At 34.5% G+C, this 21680-nt stretch overlaps 3 protein-coding genes across 4 annotated transcripts; 1 reads left to right on the top strand and 2 right to left on the bottom strand.

The window, feature by feature from the left end:
• Window positions 1-590: 590 nt before the first annotated feature.
• Window positions 591-1622, bottom strand: LOC113851274. The gene has a single exon (XM_027481741.1). It carries the CDS (start codon window positions 1620-1622, stop codon window positions 591-593), a length of 1032 nt encoding a protein of 343 aa, XP_027337542.1.
• A 1824-nt stretch (window positions 1623-3446) lies between these two features.
• Window positions 3447-12803, bottom strand: LOC113849461 (BTB/POZ and MATH domain-containing protein 3). 2 transcript variants are annotated; one of them, XM_027479382.1, is made up of 4 exons: window positions 12096-12753; window positions 10827-11172; window positions 9998-10278; window positions 3447-3471 (listed from the first exon to the last, which is right to left on the bottom strand). In XM_027479382.1, the coding sequence occupies exons 1-4, from the start codon at window positions 12497-12499 to the stop codon at window positions 3447-3449; spliced, it is 1056 nt and encodes a 351-aa protein (XP_027335183.1). In that variant the 5' UTR covers window positions 12500-12753. The 2 variants fall into 2 exon arrangements, with proteins under 2 accessions (XP_027335183.1, XP_027335182.1); XM_027479381.1 differs by lacking the exon at window positions 3447-3471 and adding an exon at window positions 7255-7972 and having other exon boundaries at window positions 10002-10278; window positions 12096-12803.
• Window positions 12804-14261: 1458 nt separating this feature from the next.
• On the top strand, window positions 14262-19608 carry LOC113849611 (probable methyltransferase PMT11). The gene is made up of 9 exons (XM_027479629.1): window positions 14262-15249; window positions 15589-15738; window positions 15827-16097; window positions 16300-16410; window positions 16840-16999; window positions 17844-18101; window positions 18188-18310; window positions 18385-18462; window positions 18897-19608. The coding sequence occupies exons 1-9, from the start codon at window positions 14620-14622 to the stop codon at window positions 19102-19104; spliced, it is 1989 nt and encodes a 662-aa protein (XP_027335430.1). The 5' UTR covers window positions 14262-14619; the 3' UTR covers window positions 19105-19608.
• The last annotated feature ends 2072 nt before the right edge of the window (window positions 19609-21680 follow it).

The following is a 21680-nucleotide window of genomic DNA, read 5'->3' as shown; positions in this document are numbered from 1 at the left end:
TTTTGAGCTACCGGTTTGGCCCTTTTATAGACCGATAAGTGGTGGCATAGGAATGCTGGATCAATGCCTGGCATATCCGAGGCTGTCCAGGCAAACAAGTCGGCATTATCTACCAGCATCTTTTGGAGAACGACTTTCTCTTGCTCGTTCAAACCGATCCCCAAATACGCAATTTGTTCTGGCCTTGTTCCTAGTTGGAAAGATTGTTTGTTTTCATTGGGCTCGACTCGGTATTCCTCATCCACTCTAGGATCGAGTTCAACATCCAACTCTTCTTCCAACCGAGGGAATACAATATTGACATCCCGGGTATTCCCCTGAAAGGGTTTAAGACGTAAACTTGTGAAGTAACATTCCCTGGCTGTTTTTTGATCGGCATGGACGGTAACAATTCGGCCTCTTTCAGACGGAAATTTCATGGCCAAGTGCGGAGTGGAAACTATGGCCTTCAATTTGTTCAGGGACGGTCTACCGAGTAGTATATTATAAGATGTGTTCGCATGTACTACAAGATAAGTGACTCTTATGCGTTTGCCCTCATGCTCTGATCCAAATGTCGTATACAAGTCGATACACCCCTTGGTCTCTACTCATTTCCCGGAAAAACCGACCAACGGCTCATGATATTCCTTGAGTTCTTGTTCTGAGATGCCTAATTGCTTGAATGTATTCCAGTATAGGATATCAGCCGAGCTCCCTTGGTCTATTAGCGTTTTTCGGACAGTGCAGTTAAGAATGTCTACACTAATTACCATGGGATCATCCTGTACTGGGTCGACTCCTTGAAAGTCGTCGTCAGTGAACGTAATAGGCGGGATTCGGATCTTGCTGCCCAATGAAACATTATTCACAGAACGGACATTTCGAAAATGCCTCTTCCTAGCCGAATGGGTAGATCCTCCACCAGCGAACCCTCCGGCTATGGTGTTAATGACCCTCTTCGGATATTTATCTTGTTCATATCTTCTTGGTGGGGGCTCCCTGGACCTGCTCCTGGGCTGTTCAAAGTTTTTGGCATCGGATCTCTTTGGTGAATCGGGGTGGCTGTTTCTTCCTTTGTTGTATTGCCTTGCGGGATCTGTCTGTACAAAATTTTTCAGGTGTCCATCTTTGATCAATTCTTCAATTTTGTCTCTTAGCGCCGCACACTCCTCGGTAGTGTGGCCCCTGTTCTGATGATACCGGCAAGACTTGCTTTTATCCGCCCGAGGAGGGGTGTTAGCACGTCTAGGCATTCTCAATATCTCTGTGGCCAACGCTTGGTCAAGTATTCTAGACTGATTAGAGTTGAGAGTCGTGTAGGAGGGATACTTCGGTCCTCGAGGTGGTCGTTCGAGTTCCTTTCCTCTGTCGTTCCCCCGCCTTGTTTTAAAGATCTCCCTTCTTTCTTCATTTTTTGAGTTAGGTCCTTGTTCCATCCGTACCTGGCTCTGGTATTCGGATAGTTCCTCCATTTGCATATATTTCGCAGCCCGGCTCCTTAACTCGTCTAGGTCGACTGGGGGTTTTTTGCAGAGGCTATTAACGAAGGGTCCCGGTTTCAACGCTGTTGTTAGATGGTGCATAGCCACTGCTGGTTCTAAATTATGGATTGAAAGAGTCACTTTGCCGAAGCATTCCATGAACGCTCTAAGTGATTCACCTTTCTCTTGGCGAATATTGACTAGGGCCAAGGATGTTAGTGGATGGGGCCGGCTTGTGGCGAACTGCAGGTTGAAACGTCTTGTGAGAGTTGCGAACGAGTCGACGGAGAGGGGGGGAGTCGGGTGAACCAACTAAGTGCAGGTCCTCGGAGCGAAGTAGGAAAGATTCTGCACCATAAGGCGTCGCTTTCTGTGTACATACCGACCTGCGTTGTAAATATGTCCACATGTTCTCTGGGGTCGGATGTGCCATCGTATTTGTCTATTACCAACCCTCTCCAATTGTCGGGCAGCTTGGCTTCTAGAATGCGGTGAACGAATGGGCTCCGGTTCATAAGTTCATCTCGGTCGTTTTCGGTTACCGATTGATATACCTGTCTTGATTTTTCTTGCAGCGCTGATGATTCTCCTTGATCTTGGACGACGGGGGTAGTAAGGGAGGGGACGTGTGTCCTTATTTCCTCCCTTAGGCCGGTATTTTCCCTTCGTAGGGCTGAGAGTTCCAGTGCATCCCTTTCGCGATCCTTCTTCATTTCCTCCATTTCTGCCCTTAGCTGCCTCAGTACAGCTAGGATGCTTTCTTCCGTTCCTCCCTGTATCACTACTTCCGGTACTAGTTCCTCTGGCGTGACGCCCTCCATTTGTTGCCTAGAGGTCCCTTCCTGCTGGCTTCTCGTCATTACCATGCTTAATCCTGAGTGACGAAGTTAATGGCGCCCCACGGTGGGCACCAAAATGTTCCTCCCTTAGCTGTCTTCTAATCTCCGATCAGGCGTCCTGCTGCTGATTTGATGATAGGGAGAATACTTGCAAAAGGTACTCCGATGATAAAGTCAGGATTCGGTTCTGAACAATAAATGTTATTTAATAATCTGAAGTCAACCACCAACCTGTATTTCTTATCTTCTTTTTATAGACATTCTTTTGAGCTAATGGGCCTGAGTCAATTTTTATATTTGAGGCCCATAATATTTTTTATTATCTTTAATTTGAATTATTTACCTTTTAATCCTGACTAGGGGTACCGGCCTAGTATGCCGAGTAGGTATTCGGTTTCTTTTTGCTGATGGTGGAACCGAGTTGATTCCTTTCCCAGTACAAATAGTATATGACTTCAATATATTGAATTGAGAAAACAAGTGGACTACTTTGATTGGTGTGTCCCTTCTAAGTAGGTAAATACCACGTTTCTCACAAATTAATCTTGAGGCATGTAGTAAGATTTTGTACAATGTGACCAATTACTTGGCAATAGAAATTCATCTCTTATCATATAAACCCATATTAGCACTTTATAATAGTTTTTCAGTTTTACTGGACTGAATCCTTTTTGGATATTTGAATATTTTTCGTAGTTATCGCACACATACTCTCAGATCAAGCCAATTTGCTTTTTCATCCTTGTCCCTTTCCCTTGTAAGCACATTGAGATATTTTCAGCATATGCCTTTATTAACCCCTTTTTTTTTTCTTCCATTGATTTCGTGCTCCACCACAACCACAAACATTTATGGGAAATGATTTGTGTATCATATAGAAGGAATATTTTTCAATATTTATAAAAAAATTATTATATAATATCAATTATTGTATTAATTTTTAATTATTAAAGCTACAAAATCATTTTTATATGCATAAATACTAGTTAGTGATAGTAGTGGTGACTGTATCACTTTTTGGCTTTTGCTGTGAGTTGAGAACACACACAAAAAAAGCTTCATCTTTTGGGGAGGACCTCCATTTCTAGTTGTTTCGAAGAATTGTGACAACCACGTTAAGATTTTTCCAAAACAGTTTTGTATACTAAACCAATAAGCTATTTTCTTTTCTTTTCTTTTCTCTTTTGGATCATTCTATGCGAATAAGTTCAAAAGCATAGTTAGGTGATGCAATTGAATTGTTAACTAAGATGGCAAACTCAAGATTCGTTGCCACTCACCGTCCAACCACAATATGATTTTGTTCACGTAACAATGTCTGTCATTGTCAAGGTTTTAATCACAAACCACAGCCAGAAATCAGCATAAAACAAAATAAACAAATACAAACTATATAACCTCTCATTTCAAACCAAAACATGTGAAGCTACGTTGGTATGGTTTCTGCTAGTGTTTATAAACAATTAATTTTAAATAATTTTTAGTGCATATAAAATGATATACAGCAACCATAGTTACATCCTAATATGATATACTAATAAGTGTAAATGGTTAGCAGCACTAATGGTTGGTTTAAAATTGATTGTGAATTATTTTAGTCTATCAAATTTTTATACTGATTAAAACTATAATTCATATTTCAAATGAGTGCTTTTTTTTTTTAGTGTAAATCATTTATAGCTCTTGACCTATTTGTCATATGCTTGAACAAAAAATCTAGGTCAATATCAAATACATCGAAACTCACCTGAGAATTACATCAACAAACATCCGTTGTCGAGTTCCAAAAGTCTAATGTGGTAGCAGAATAAGTGGGAGTGAAAAAGCAAATACACAACCTCTTAGCCACAGAGTTTTCGATTGATGGATGAAGTGAAAGCGCCAATTGGATCCCTTTAGGCCCAGCCCAGTTAAAAACAGAGTAGACACGTTGCCACTAATCATGACACACAACTCTTCGCCACTAAAACTTTTGTGGCACAAACACTTTGAAATTTTCAACACATGGGCGTTAACGAGCCACCTCTACTAGAAGACACGGTGACCCAACAAAACTTTTTTAATTGGGCCCCCTTCAGGATGGGCCCATGATCATGTGGCTATCAAGCCATTGCCGAAACCGTACGGAGGGGTTCGATGGTTGAAAATTGCATGACTAAAAACATGTTTTTTTTTTAATAGTTTTTTGTTTTTAAAAATAAAACAAATTATAAATTTGTATTATGTTTTATTTTTAAAAACAGAAAACTGTTTTTATAAAGGAAAACAGACTATAAATATCCATGTTAATTTTATTTTTTTTTAAATTTTGAACTTATTTATTGTTGTCTTGTAAAATCAGAAAATAAAGTGAGATTGCAGAGTAATTATTGACTGATGTGGAACCTATGAAATCATAAGCAGGTAGAACTGTTGGATGTTTTGTATTCACAATCATTAGATGAGGAAGAGATGTTTGATGTTCGTGTTATCTTATCATTGGTTGATGGTTGTCAATTATTGGATTGACAAATTCTTTGCATGTTAAAGGAGAACTGGTCGGGTTGAGTTTGAGGGGAAAATTAATTTTTTTATTAATAAACATCTTTTATGAATTTTTTTTCAAATGACAACGTCACATATTATTATTTTTTTATAAATTATAAACTTTTTAAATATTATGTTTACATAATATGGTTGAAACTACATGGTCCAAGATTCTATAAATTTTTTTCACCCTTACATATATAGAACACTAGACAAAATGAGGAACAATTTAGTAGCAGAAAAATTATATCTATAACTAATTACATAGTTTAGTTAAAAATTTGAAATGATTTTGACACCTATGAACAACTTACAGAAACAATTTAATAATTTATATTGGCAAAACAAACTATTACATAATTTATGTTGAATTTGGGCTAAGAGGAGAGGAACAAAATGGTAAAAGTGGTTCTATTTTTACTTAAATGAAAATAAAACTGAACCGTTCAATTATTAAACTGAAATAGACATGTTTCTAAATCAATGTCACCTTGAATTTTGAGATAGAAACAATCAAAATGTTATAAGATATAATATTTTGTAAAGACTTTCAAAGAAAAATTATATCATGTTATGAAGGATAAAACTATGTCCATTTCTCAATCTTCTACTTGGCATACCAGAATATGCTTGTTCCCACTTTTTTTAGTTCACATCATCATACATCATTAAAATAATTAACATTATAATAAAGTTGCAAGTTTTTCTTGAAAACATATTCAAATCAACATAAAACTTTGTCACTAGTTTGTACTCCACATAGAACCCTTCTTCATCATCTTGTAGGACTTTATACATATACTTTATAGATGTACTCCAGATGAATGCACCAAATGGTTTCAGATGGATAAATGTAAAACTTGTCAAGAGATTCTTTAATGCCAATTGAAAACACATTTCACACATGCATCAACCTCTATAAAAGTTAGTAGCAGATGAATCATAGTATAAAAGAAATATCAAAACGTAAGAAGTCGTGAACTAATCACAACTCCGATTAAGTGATATAAATCTCAACAACACTTTGTCTTAAGGATGAAAAACTCAGTAACCCCTCTGCAACAACAAGTGTGGGCTAACTATCCGAGTTATTCATCATCAAACACACTAAAATATAAATGTATAAAGATAGTTAAGCTAAGTGAACTAGTTACACGATATATTGAAGATGACAATAAACGAATAAGCAAAAATTTTAGATATAAGAAGGCATGGATAAGGGGAGACATCACACGCACCCTTTTGTAAATCTACACTCTAATCACATGAAAATGAATTTTCTAATGTTAGATTTTCACATAAACTTAAAAAGTGAAAAATTTGTATTTATATTTCTTAATAAATATATGCTAATATTGATGAGTCTTTTTTTTGTCAACTATAATGTTTCATTTGCTATTATTATTATTAATAATTTAGTTCATAATGAAAATTTAATTTTGTTGCATACAATCATTTTATTGATGTGGAACCATCATATTGCTTTTGGCAGAAAAGGAAAAATGTGAATGAAACATTGCATTTAATTAAAACGACTCCATAATATATGTAAATATTGATAACTTTAAATTAGTGGTTATCTATTTAAAAAGTTCTCTTAATCATTGACTTCTTGCCCGTACATTAGGTCCACTTCAGAATTATAAAGTGGTTTCGAATTGGGTTTTGGGACCTCGTAGGCAAAAGTAGTCCACGAATGTTGAGCCATTATTTAAACCTGGCTTTCAAAAAGGGTCTCAGTGTCATGTGTCACAAACTCGACAATGACAAAGCATCTTATTGAAGAATATTTGATATCACAGAATAATGCCTCAAGTTCACTCTATTCGTTGGTCAAGTCATCACGTCCTCCATCCGACCAAAAGTTAGTGCACACGCGGGTGGGTCCAAACAAATATTTTAAGTTCTCTCTCCCAATACTAACTAAAACTTCTTGTAAAAAAAAAAAACAGTAACTAAAAAATGGAGGACAATGCAAATTATACATCAATAGTATTTTTTTTTCGAACACAGTGACTTTAAAAGAAAAATGGGCAATAGACCGAACCAAATTTGTTATCTGATGTTCGGCATACGAGAATTTGCTTTCTAACACATTCTTCTTAACACTCCTGAATATTATTTAAAATTTATTAAAAATTATTAAAACATAAAAAAGAATCTTTAAATTAAGAATAAAACCCACTTAATTTATATAATATTTTGTAAGTTTTAGTCTGTCACTGAAACTTCCCTAATTTTTCCCATCTAATTCCTACCCATAGCGATTAACGATACTCGGGAGTTGGGGGTAAGATGCAGCTTGAAACGACACCTTTTTCGCAAACTTTAAAAAAAGTTGTGTCTTCTGAAACTTCTCAGCCATTTTTGTCACTGAATACTAAATATACAGAAAGAGATACACAAGTCAAGTCAAGACCGTTTACCAGAACCAAGGCCTGAAAAATAAAGATAAGCCGGGAAAGACACAGATTGAATCATACAGCCATCAGACAAACATAAACCCAGTGTTTCACGTTTGGAAACTACAAAACTTGGAATTGAAGGAGAAACAAAATGGGGGGATGTTCTATCATAAATCTTTTTTTTTTTTTTTTTTTTTTGGGGGGGGGGGGTGGCGCTTGAAAAGGAAAAGTATTTTCTTCCAAGACATGATTGAAAAAACAAATATATCAGCTATTTACCTTTTATTAAGTCATAAAAACGATATACCCTACATTAGAACTCTTCTAATGTCAAACTACTACTGAAAATGCTGTCCGAAATGCCCCTTGAGACGAGGTGGGAAGGCCAGAAACTTCACATATAAAATCTCAAGGATCAGGTGAAATGACAATGGGGAATCACTCATATGGACAGGGAGTTTCATAACTAGGGGGTTATCTATATCACACTTTAAATGGTTGCAGATTCAGATTGTAAACTGTTCTTATGTTCGCCTCCTTATTCGCCTGCCATTGGGATTAACTGATTCGGCAGCTGCTCCATCTGCTAAATCTTGACCATATATGCTACTGCCACTTCTCTTTCTGCTCAATGTCTGGCTTGAATTATCATCCACTGATGCAAATGTCTCCAGCAATTCCAACAACATTGAGGGGCAACTCTCTTTCAAGTGCACAAAAGCTTCGGACTGCATTACAGCTGCACAACGCATAATAATACATCATTAAATCTTTCCACAGCCGGAATTTCAAGGGTTCCAGATGGCACTAACAGCAACAGGGGAAAACCTCCAGAAGAGTATAAACCAAGCAAAATTTAAGAGACAAGTCACAAAAACCTGAATTAAATTTCTGAAAAATACACAAGAAAACATTTGGTCCAAGTAGAAACTCAGACACCAAATCAGTGACTCACAGTAGACAATTAAGAGAGTTCGGTAAGTAGAAACAAGGAGAGAAAGGCAGAAACCTCAAATTACTAATCTAGAATAATTACAAGAATTGGAAATTCAATGTTCAATTTCAAACAATTTTCAAAATTCACCAACTTTGTACATTAAACTTGATATTTTCATATTTTAGAATTACCTTCTGAAAATTCTCCATCTGGACAAGTGAGGAGATATGATGGAAAGAGAAAACAAAAAAAGGAAAGCTTAGGAAAAGTGGAGAATTTTGATATGTACGACAAATTGAGTCATGGCCACTCACTCCATAAACCATTCAAAACACAAATTATGAAATATAGATACTTGACACACATCAGCATTCCCTTTTATCTTCATAATATCAATTATTTTATAAAGAAATAATAAATAAGAAAATTTTAAAGAGTAGACATAGATACATGATAAGAAAAAGGGTACAGCAAAACACACAGACTAAACACGTAAAATAAATTTAAATTTTAAAAGAAAAAATCAAATTAATTGAATAAGTGACATGGTACAAAAAAAAATCTTTTGTGAGTATAGATAAATAGATAGATATATCATGGATAGAAAGAGAAAAAAGGGGGGGGGGGGGGGGGGGTTTACAAGTTTGAATGAAGTGTCAATTGAGGATGCGGCAAAAATAAGAGGGGTAGCACCAAAGAAGTAGAATTACTTTCTCAAACTACAGAGTACAAGGATGCGCCAAAGGTTGAGAGAATTGCTCTTAAATAAACTTTGAATATTAAAGCTATGTACATCCTACTACGCATCTCTCTGGATGATTGTTGTTTCAACCAAAGAGCTTACAATTTCTTTCCACACTGGATGACAACATATATAAGCCAACAAAACACACTTATAACTCGAGCAAGCTTCAACAGATCAATGATGAGTGTTACTAATGCACAAAAAACAAGGGGTAAAAAAGTTCATGCAAAATAATTGATATGAATGTTGTATTTTTATGTGGGTGCTCAAATACTCGCACCCCCCCCCCCACACACCAGAGAGAGAGTACCACATTCTTTTCCCTAACTCAATAACTCAGAGCTACACTTATGAAGCATGTGGGAAGAAATCTTCTAAAAGATGAACGGAAATAAAAATGGAAGTCTAAAATCAAGCTTTCAGAATGAAGGAATTAGATTCAAAGATTTCAAGGCATTATTAATTTTCGCTAGCATCCCTATTTCCATTTGTCTTATCCCCAGAAGTTCCATTGCAATACTTTCTGGAACCACAAGTGTGTGAGAGATAATAAAACTACTAAGGATGAAAATTTAATTTCAACAGATCCGTACTTCAATAATATACCAGAGAAAAAGTATACATTGAAACCCTTTTTTATTTTCTGGGGAAAACAAAAGCCCCAAAAAGATACAATTGGAGTCAAGCTACTTCCTAGTTCAATGCAATTTCAAAATAGTGCACAGTATAATTTCTTTAACCATTGAAGTTATCCAATCAAAGGAAATGAATGCAAAAAGAAAAAAGTGAATAATTCTTTCCACTAACTAGTACTTCAAAAACTAGAATTATAATACAACAGAAAAAAAAAAGGTGCTACCAAGTGAAATTCTGTAATCTTCTCATTCACAATGATATTTGACCAAATAGCATATCAAGCATCTATCCTATCAACTTAAAGAGACTAAAGAAACAAGAAATGTACTTAATATGGAAGTGTGGGAAAAACATCAAGACCATAATACATATTACTGCTAATTGCTAAAAGAATCTTAAGTTGAAACAACAGCAAACTTTTACATTCATATTCTAAAATATTATACGCACCTCCCAAGTTTGTTGGATTTGCAATAAATTTTAAACAGATTGACTTAAGCTGTGGACAGTGGTGTTGCTCAGCCAGGGCAAGTGTGGTGGCCACATTGTCAGTATTGAGTTCTTCACACAATTTTGATTCACATAACAATTTTAGCCGATCAAGATTATAGAGATCGGCAGCAGCCAAGAGATGCTGCACCATGACAGTATATGAGCACATGGGTATCGAGTCCATAACCTCATAGATGTCAGGAAGTTTGTCAGAGTAAATGAAGAGAAGCATTGCCTGGAGAAAATAGATTAAAGGGTATTCACATAATCAATCTGCTTAAGAAAAGAAAATGAAAGAATAACAACTTCAGACAAAAATTGTCAGTAAGCTTATAACATGATGAAGACTGTGATGCAGGAAGAATATCTTAAAGAACCAGCCACAAATCTCAAAGCATCAGAATGGAATGAGATGAGATCATAATTGACTTTGACATAAGCAGCTCTGATTTACGCTACAAAAGACAGGCAAACCAGTCATCTTAACATACAACATTCTCCAGAATACAAGGTTGCAATTTAAAAGACTCGTGTGAAGTTGTTTATGAAACAACTTATTTTGTTCCACCACAAAAAAACTATTTTGGTAAGATACACCCAGTTCAACTGACTGCTTTACAAACAAAAGCAAACACAAGTAGGTGACAGACCCTTAAACTGATCAATAAAAAATAATAAAAGATTGACTGTTCATTGTCACAAATGGGAGTAAGAATGAGCTCAATCATTTCACTGTTCAGATTCACAAACGGGAGACTGGCAGTAATTGATGTAGAAAACTACCTTGAAGATAAAGGGCTCAATATCCTCTACCACTACTTCCTCTAAGCTAGGATCCCCAACAAGTCCATAAAACTGCGCTCTAAACACTGGAGATCGGGCAGCAAGTATCAACTTGTGAGCTTTGAAACTTTCATTTTTGAGCTTGAAAACTATGTCACATCCAACCTCAGATTCCAACAGGTCCTTAAAATCTTGGCCCATGTCTGACTGTGGCACAATAACACCTTGTTTAGATCCCTCAAAACGAGTTTTGACAACACCAACAGTGCAATGCATGATGAGGCAATCATCCTTTAGATACTCTGAATTTTCCAATAGTGTTCTTCTGAAGAAACGCTTGTAACCCCTGAAACGAACACAGAAACATCAACTGCAGGAAACACCCACGACCGGAGACATCACACGACAACTTTCTGTCCACCAATATTTCTCCTTTTGAACATTATTCTCACACAAACATCATGTTGGATAGCACTTAATTCAAAATCCTAAACTTCAAATAAGCCATTCTTCCAAATTTACAATCATGTTGATAATAATGACAAAACAAAACCAAAGAACGATGAGAAGATTCAAGGTACCACAAGCGGCACAAGCCTTCAGCATCTAAGGACCACTCTCAAGGGGGTGATCAAATGTTAATTTGAGGGAAACACAGAGACCAGAGACAACAACCTTCTGCCAACCAGCCCAAAAAAAATAAAAAGCAAAATACTGATAACCAAAATCATAAAAACTATTGAATTATTTGGTCTTGGATTTCATTTATGAGAATGAATCAGCCCCACTCTGTGTACAGTTAGTCATTTTAGGAATTAAAGTGAGACACAAAAAGAGAGAGACATGATTCAAAGTTAATAATTCAGGAATAAACATAAGTAAATTGAGACACAAAAGAAGTGGTTGGAAGAGCCTATTTAGGCCTATGACTCCTATAAGCTCTCTTTAACATATTTCAATGACCCTCTTAGTAAAGCTTTTAAAAACAAATTCTTTCTGGCTCATTTCAATAAGTTTCATAATCAAATTTATACATAAACTATCTTACGTGTAAAAAGACTTAATTAGGGTATTTTTCCAAATTCACATTAAGTTGCCCCATGTCAAATATCGGTATATCACTCAATCAAAAACCCTAAACTCCAAATTTTCACAACATGCGCATTTTTAGACCCCCTCCCCCTCCCCCTCCCAAAGTCGAACCAGGCCACTGTTCCACCTCGAAAATTATGGTGATTCCAAAAATAATAGGAAATGGATGGTACCAACCACATGCTGCCTCTATACTTCAAGGTATAAGGTCCACTCTCAAGAGGGCGATCGAAATGGCTATGAACTTTATCATTACCCTTTTCACTCTGATCCACCAACGTCAACTTGAACAAAGCCCTAACATCAGTTCCATCGCTGGCAAGAGCTATGAAAACAGAAACATACATGGAATTATCCTCAGGGTTCTTGCCATCAGGGTAGAAATAGATAGCCCAATCGAAGCCACCAACGCTGAAGGTATCGCTCATGATGTACTTCCCCGCACCCATCCCTTTGGCCAAAGAATACCCCTTTATCGTGAATTGGTGCGACCCATTCATCGTCTCGCTAATTGATCGCGAGCACGACGACCCCTCCGAGAAGGGCTTGAAATCCCCCATCCGTTCCTCCAATTCGGTCATCGTAAACCCTAACGGGACATCGATGGGGCCAAAACCCTAATTCCCGAAATTGGGGTTCCGTTGAGGTCAGTGGTACCTAAGCGGAGCAAGGAAGATAGAATTGGAATTGAAGAAAGTAGCGCTACAAATAGAGATTTGAACAGAGAAGAGACGAGTGACGTTACGAAACTTTGTGTTACAGTTGAAGGTTTTAGAGAAGAGAAAAAAGAGAAAAAAAAAAGAGAACTTAATTTGAGATTAGAGAGAGAGAGAGAGAGAGAGAGAGAGAGAGAGAGAAGTAGTAACAAAGAATAACAATGGTTACCCATAACCACACCGTTGCTGTTATATTTATAGGATTGTATTTCTACTGCCACCGATAGCACCATGTGTTGTATCAAACACACTCTCCTCTTTCCCTTTTCACCCATTGAGGTTGCCTTGGTGTTTAAAAATCAGTCAATAGTCAAAATACATTTCTCCTACACCACAACTCTAAGTAAATCGGCCTAATGATTCCACAAAATTTTCATTTTTCCCTTCATCTACTGTTTCTTTTCTGAGTTTAATTTGTTTCTAAATATGAGAGGGTTTAGACAATAAAGTTTAATTATAATGTTAATTGTAAAGTCAATCATTCAGATTTTTAATTTTTATAACTTTTTCAATAATTTTTCTATGGCTTATTAAAATTAAGTAAATCTTATAATTAAATTAATTACACAAGTTAAAGTGAAGTAAAATTACATAATATATATTTAGTTAAATTGTTTATTCAAATATACCCTTATAAGGAACAAGGGGAAAAAATAAAACCTTTAATAGATTTGACTCTTACACAGTGAAAAAGCTTGAAAAAATAAAATTTTATTTGATATTGATTAAAATCATAATTTATCATAAAACTTGACTGACTTTAAATTAAAGAAAATATTAACACCAATTTTATAGTTGATTTTTAAAAAATATAAATGGTAATCTTTTAATAAAAATTATATCGAAAATATAAAGGTAAAATAATTACTTTTTAATACAATGTATTAGCTTAATATATTAAATCCATAACTTCTTGCTATGTGTGTGCTAATTATTGATTTTAATCAATAATTATGATATTATATCTTCACCTTCATTGCTTACTTAAAACACGTTTAGATGAAAGAAGTTAAGAAGAAAGTATTACTTTTGCATTACTTGGTTAGATGAAAATGCAGGACAAAAGAAAATGGAGGGGGCTAGGAGGATTCATATCCTCTCCAACGGCAGAATGGTTGAGCATGTATAAAGCATTCATAATATTTTTTTAATACCCATTCACTTTCTTTTTTATTAATCTTAACCATTTAAAATATAAACCAAATTCGAATGGGATGACGGTGAGGCGGCGGTTTTTTTTATTATTATTATTGTTCAAAAAGACATTATTTTTTATAACACAGAAAAAAACATTATAATAAGAAAATTAATTTTTTAAGTTAAATTTATATCTTTAATTAATATAAAAAGGTTTTCATATAATTTATCTAGTTTTTTTTATTCACCCAAAATTCTAAATAATTAAGTTATTCTCGTTAATGGATTTATTTAATTGTTGTCTTTTTACGATGGCAGGCAATTTGGCTTTTTTGTAAATATGCTATATTTGGCAGTTTAAGAGAGAATGATCTCCATCAAAGAGCTTCGCTGCAGTGCTAATCTGCAAGATTCTCATAACACGTATAAATGACTTTATTTTATTTATTGAGTAATCTATAAAACCATTGGTTCCATAATCCATTCACTCACAATAAACAGATACTGTTAAAAAAAAAAGGACAACCACCTAATATGTGAAGTACTGCAATTGTGTTTCATGGTGCATAGTCTCAAGTTTGCTTAAGCACCAAGCATTAAGCTAATTTATTTATTTTATTTATTAATGCTAATTCATGTCACATAAACTATTATCATTATCCATTATTTTAATGTGATGTTGTACAAATTAAAAAAAGAAAAAAGAAAACAGTGGGATCAGGTGCAAAACACGCACACATGCATGCTCAGTGTACCTGTTGATCTTAGTGTTGGTAATTGGTGAAGCATTTCAGAGAAAGGAAGGGTTTTGAGTCGTACCCTTCATTTGTGGATCGGTGAATTGAAGCATGAAATCCCCAACCAATGGCGATTTCTTCAGATCAACCCTCACACTCAAGATCGCCGCTTTCTTCTTCATCGCCGTCACGTTCTTCTACTTCGGCAAGCATTGGTCCGATGGGTACCAGCAACTCGTATTCTTCACCCAAGGCACCCACCCGGATCCGGATCCGAACCCGAGTGTGTCAACGTCCCCGAATTACAACAAATTCTTCAATGTCTCTGCTCTCATTGACCAGAACCTTCCACAGCCGGCGCCGGAAAAAATCCTAGCGCCACCGCCGGCGGAATCGATCGAGAAACTGGGGATCGTGAACGAGAATGGCACGATGTCCGATGAGTTCGAGGTGGGTGATTGGGTGAACGAGACTGAGATTGAGAAGTTGGGTGCTTCTTCTTCTTTTGATGACGATGATGATTTCAAATTCGTGATCAAGAGGTTTGGGTTGTGCCCGCGCAACATGAGCGAGTATATTCCGTGTTTGGATAACGAGGACGCGATTCGGAAGCTGCCTTCCACGGAGAAAGGGGAAAGGTTCGAGCGGCATTGCCCTGAACAAGGTCGAGGGTTGAATTGCTTGGTTCCTGCTCCCAATGGGTACCGTACCCCAATTCCATGGCCCAGAAGCCGAGATGAGGTCAAAATATTGCCTTTATTTTTATTTTATTTTTTTCTCTTTCAATTAAGCCAAATGGGTATAAATGGGTTCAATTAGTCGTTGAGATAGTAAGGGTGAGTGAAGAAATATCGTATTAGTTAAAAATGAGAAAGTTGAGCGATATAAGTGACAATTACGTCTTTTAAAGTTTTTGGTTGATTGTGGTATCTGGTTTACTTATTTGGTTTGTTCTTGACCCGAATATTTTACCGTATTTAAGTTTCCTCGTATGCTCCAACATTATTAGGGTATTTAGTTAGCTTCAGTTTTTGAAGGTTTTTTTTTTATGATAAAAGTTTTCTTTTTGTTTTAGCGTAGGTATGGTACAATAATGTGCCTCATACACGTCTGGTTGAAGATAAGGGAGGCCAAAACTGGATTTCCAGAGACAAAGATAAGTTTAAATTTCCAGGAGGTGGTACGCAGTTTATTCATGGGGCAAATGAATACTTGGACCATATTGCTAAGGTTATTATGTTGTATTTTTATATTTTGGTTTCACTTTTTTGTTGGGACATCTTATGGGAATCTGATGTTGAAATTTTTGGGTTTGTAGATGATTCCCGAAATTACATTTGGTCGGCATATACGAGTTGTTCTTGATGTGGGCTGTGGCGTTGCTAGTTTTGGGGCGTACTTACTGTCTCGGAATGTCATCACCATGTCTGTTGCTCCCAAAGACGTTCATGAGAATCAGATTCAGTTTGCTCTTGAGCGTGGGGTACCGGCCATGGCAGCCGCATTTGCAACTAGACGTTTGTTATATCCAAGTCAAGCTTTTGACTTGATACATTGTTCACGGTGTAGAATTAATTGGACTCGAGATGGTATGTGTTTTTCTCTCTTGTAGGATGTGCTATAGTTCTTGGTGATGATGAAGAGAAAAATGATGTGGAGAGGTCTATAGCAGCTAATCAACCAATAGAAAGTAGATAGAGAATGCATGTTGAAACTGACACTTTTCTTGCTAGCGATATGTAATGTCATTGTTTGTGCTATGATGCTTAAAACTGATTTATTGTGATGAAGATGGGATACTGCTGCTTGAAGTTAATAGGATGCTAAGAGCAGGAGGGTACTTTGTCTGGGCTGCACAGCCAGTTTATAAGCATGAGGAAGTTTTAGAAGAACAATGGGAAGGTATAGTTGAAATGAGTTTCCATTTAGATTTAATTTATTGAAGCTTTTAGCTATCGAGTAGTTGTGTACCTGTGTTTAAGGATCGCTCAATTTTGTACCTTTTGTATTGATATTAGCATTGTATGATATGGTGTAGACACCAAATTGTTTTACAACGATTTCCATCAGTGTCTTTGGCAGATAATTAGCATGCAATGTATTAATAATCAACCTGACTTTGACTTCTCTCAAGTCTCAACAAAATGTTTGTCATTCAAAGCAAAGTTTGATATTTTGCATGTTCCTGTCTAACGTTTCTTTATATTTCATTTGTCATTTTCTGTCCTTTTATGCTATTTTCATTGAACTGCCAATAAGTTACTGGGGATTGTCTTACTCATTATTTCTAAGAATGCTGATGAATGTAGCATTGAATTTTGTTATATCCAGAGATGCTTAATCTTACCACTCGACTGTGCTGGAAGTTTTTGAAAAAAGATGGGTACATTGCAGTATGGCAGAAACCTTCTGACAATAGCTGCTATCAAGACCGGGAAGCTGGAACTAAACCTCCCCTATGTGACCCAAGTGATGACCCGGACAATGTTTGGTATTGTGTTCGGGCCTTCCTTAACTTGCAATGATTAAATGCATATTTTTCAATTCATATGATTACTGTCAAAAGTGATGTGCAAAATTACTATCATTCTTATATTGTATGTGATAGAGCTCTCCAGGATAAAATCAGAGTAGAAAATAGGTGCATTTTGCCATTATGTAGGTTTAAACACCCTAAAGAAGTAGAATAGGATAGTTCCTTCCTTCATCAGTGTTAAAATGCTATAAACTTTGTTTTCCACCAAAAAGATAGCGAAACATAGTTACCATTCACATAAATTTGATGAAGCTTTAAACTGAAATCTAAACAAAGACTATGAAAATGACTATTAAATATCTTAACCATGATCAACCGTTAATTGAAGCCTTTATGTCATCAATTATTTTCAATCTATACTTTCTTCGAATAGTTAAAGCATTTTAGGTGGATTACTGAAGAGAAACGAAATGGGATAAGAAGGAAAAGGAAATTACACAGGTCTATTATAATGCAAAAATGGTTATTTCACTGTAAATGTGGTTTTTATCCATTAAAGGTTATATTACCTCATAATAAAATGTGGAATTCTGCAAAATACTGAGGAAGCAAAAGAGTTGTCTGCCTGCGCTGATCCCTAGTTATATGTGTCTATTTTCATTTTCTAACTGCAATATTGTAGAATACTTTTTTCTGGTTACACACTTGAAAACTATGCTGCTCATGCAAAAGTTATATCAATAATTTTGGGCGATGCCTGATGAGTTATGATTGTTTTTCAATTCCATGCATCTTAGTGTTATTATTAAAATGAAATGGCTCATTATTGGTGATTTCATTAATTACTTGATTAATCTAGGTATGTTAATCTAAAAGCATGCATCTCTGAATTGCCTAAGAATGGATATGGAGCAAATGTTACTGAATGGCCTGCACGTTTGCAAACCCCACCTGATAGGCTTCAAAGCATAAAACTTGATGCTTTCATATCCCGAAAAGAGCTCTTTAAAGCAGAATCAAGATACTGGAATGATATTATAGCAAGCTATGTCCGTGCCTTACACTGGAACAAGATGCGATTAAGAAATGCTATGGACATGCGAGCAGGATTTGGAGGGTATTATTTGTCTTACTTTCTTGTCATGATTTTACATTTGAGACTCTTCCCCATGAAAAATATCAATATATTTCAGTGTTTTACAGATTTGCGGCAGCTTTGATTGATAAGAATCTTGACAGCTGGGTTATGAATGTTGTTCCTGTTAGTGGCCCAAACACCTTGCCTGTTATATATGACCGCGGACTGATTGGAGTGATGCATGACTGGTATTTCACTAAGCTTATTTAAGATATACAAGTGTTCTCAATGTTGTAGTAATATTTAATGATTGATGAAATAGGTGTGAGCCATTTGACACCTACCCAAGAACATATGATTTACTGCATGCAGCAAACCTGCTTTCTGTTGAGAGGAAAAGGTACACATTTCTCCACTTGTCAGCACTTTTATTTCTTTCCCATTTATTATTGTATTTTTGCAAATAAAAAAAAAAAAGAGTATTGCATTGTGGTTTGGATGTTAGCCTTTCTCATTTCTCAAGCTAAGTTATCTGTTTTGCATATCCAATCTGCTATCCTTATTAGCCTTTTATATTCTACTTCAAATAAGCATCCATTACTGCTAATTTTAAGGCTGTTGTGCTCTAGGAATCTACCATCTTAACATTCATGCATCGCAAAACAACTCATATTTGCAATTTCATGTTGTTGTTCATTCATAGCATGCATCAACATTGCACTATTCATCCAGAGCATGCATTATGACTCTATCAGTGCTTAACTGGATATTGCAAATAAAAATCATGTTATATGATGTCTATTCTTTACTATCTGTTGCATTTCTCTCCATCAGATGCAACGTCTCATCAATTATGCTTGAGATGGATCGGATACTAAGACCTGGTGGACGTGTATACATACGTGACTCTCTCGCCATCATGGATGAACTTCAAGAGATTGCCAAGGCAATAGGCTGGCAAGTGATGTTGAGAGACACAGCTGAGGGTCCTCATGCAAGTTATAGGATATTGGTTTGTGATAAGCATCTGCTACGCACTTGAATCAATGGAGGTATACCACATGATTTTTATTATGACCCTCCAAGTGGGAAGCCAACAGAGCATGGGAATTATGTCATTTGAGAAGTGCAGGAAGATGCAAGTGCAAGTACTACTTCCATACAAATGTCAAGAGCGGATCAGCATTTGTAAAATTCAAGTGCATCATCTAAATTGTAAAATTTAATTTATTTGTATATTCCAAAGTTTTAGTTCTAGTTCTAGTTGATTCAAATATTTTTTAGTACCTATAAATATAAGCATTTTCATTGTTGATCTATGTAAATTCTTTGGTCAGTTTGTATCTCTCATTTCATAAAAGTTCCTTTTGCAACCAAACTAGCTCACTTTTATTACTGAGGGATACAAATCAACCAAAAAATTTATAGCAATCAAAATCAGAAATACTTATATTTATATTAGGACTAAAAGGACAATTAAGTCATTCTACGTTGAATATATGTTATATTGAATGAGGTACTCCAAATATAACATTTCCTTTTATTTTTATCACTCTCCAAGTACACTTGTATGTACCGGATGTTCAGTCTAACCGTAGTTATGATCCATGATCATTATTAACTAAGTGCCTGTTTAGATTATCAGTGAGAAAATGGAGAATGCTAAGATCTGTGGTCAAAATTAATTCATGCCCATTTTACGATGTACATCTGGCAGAAGTTTAAGAAAAAAACTTGTTTCAAGAATTGTGTTTGCAAATAAACCGATCACAAAAAAATTTGACCGTTTTGACTAGATTGGTAAAAGTTGGATGGTGTCACATTCTCGAAGTTTATTATATATTTTTTCCCTCTGGCAGTTTCATTATTATTTTAACATTTATTTTATAGTTTTTAAAATTATTAATCAATTTTAAATTTCTCTTTTACATCAATAGTAGTTTGGGTCCTTGAAAGATTAAGGGGTAGTTAACCTCTTAAAGACAAATTGCTCAGAGAGAAATTATAACTAATAGAAATACTAATGTGGCATGTTATGTTAAGTGTTAGATATAATGTGTGAAAGTTGTTTTTTCTTTCCCTCCAAAACTAGGAACAATATTTTGTTTCCTAAACATGATTGTCTGCTTTCAAAAACTCACTTGTCACATTAATGTTTGAAACCACACCTCTGCCAAACACACTCCTTAATTGATAATTTTATTCTCTCACATAAATTGTCAGGGAAAGTGTGCAACCTCCATTCAGCATGACATCCATGTCATCTTTGAACTCATAGCCTCCACCTCTACCAATGCATTGCATGAACCTCTAAATATTAATTGTATTGAGATAAATGAGAATATTAATTGTATTTTTTTTATACATGTCTCATCACTTTAAACTACAAATTAAAGGAGTTAATACTGTAATAAAAAGTATAAATTATATGTTATTAAATATTTTAATTATCTTAACTTGTAAGTATTAAATTATTTTTACTTTTTGAGAAAAGAAATATAAATTTGGATTTATTTTGTAACAAATAAATAAACTTTTTTAACTTTGGCTTTTAAGAACTGATGTTAATGACATACAATACATTCTAATATTTGTTTTTAATTACTTGAAAAATATCAAATTATTTTATATTTTAATTTTCTCAACATTAGTTCCAATAGTTGATATTAACAATATCAATAAATAAATTGATTGGTTCAGCGAAGAACCATTTTCCATGAATGTTTAAAAGGCAGGAATCTCATGGAACCTTTTTCCCCGCTACCAAATCCAATGAATGAAAAAGGGCTTGCCAATCTCAAATGTCTTTAGAAAAAAGGCCAGTATAAAACCTTAATGTTAATAATTTTAAAATAAATTTTATTGTTTCTTATTTTTATAGTTTTATTAACTTTTAAACATCTATAAATAAAAATATTTTATAAAAAATTGTGCATATTTATTACATTAAAATTATAAAAATACTATAAATATTTCGTTTAGCTAAAATTAACATTTTTAATTTTTTTATAAATACATTTTACAAAAACTACTTTGATTTGAAGCACAATCAATCTCTTCCGGTAAAAATTTATATTAAAATGCAACATTTTACTAGATAGTAATTCTTTTTTACTTTTTTAAAAAATGGTGATTGTAATAACTAATAACTTTTTTTTTAATAATATACTGTGCAATGCACAAATATTTTTAATTACAAATAAATATTATAAATAAAATAATGTTAAAAAATAGATATTTTATCATTAATAATATATATTTTATTCAATAAAAATTAAAAGAATAAACTTTTACATTTAATATGAAATAATGTTAAAAATTAAAATTAATTAACTTTAAATATTATTATCTTTAATATTTTTGTAGGAAACTTTTTAAAAGCTTTAGTAACTTTTATTCTTTACTATAAGATATTTTTTAATTTTTATGAAATATTTTTTAATTTTTTATTTATCTTTGATGAAATTTAATGAAAAACTTAAATTAAAACCCATAAGACTAAAAATTAACTGACTTTAATTATTTTTATTATTTAATATAATTTAATTAAATGTGTTTTATAAAAATAATATTATACAATTTGTTTAATTTCAACTTTAAAAATTAAGCTTAAGTATT

Source organism: Abrus precatorius, unplaced genomic scaffold (assembly GCF_003935025.1).
Source record: "Abrus precatorius isolate BTA unplaced genomic scaffold, Abrus_2018 Scaffold9, whole genome shotgun sequence".
Classification (NCBI taxonomy): domain Eukaryota; kingdom Viridiplantae; phylum Streptophyta; class Magnoliopsida; order Fabales; family Fabaceae; genus Abrus; species Abrus precatorius.
The sequence above is the reverse complement of the archived record's forward strand: the minus strand, read 5'-3'. Positions and strand labels throughout refer to the sequence as shown.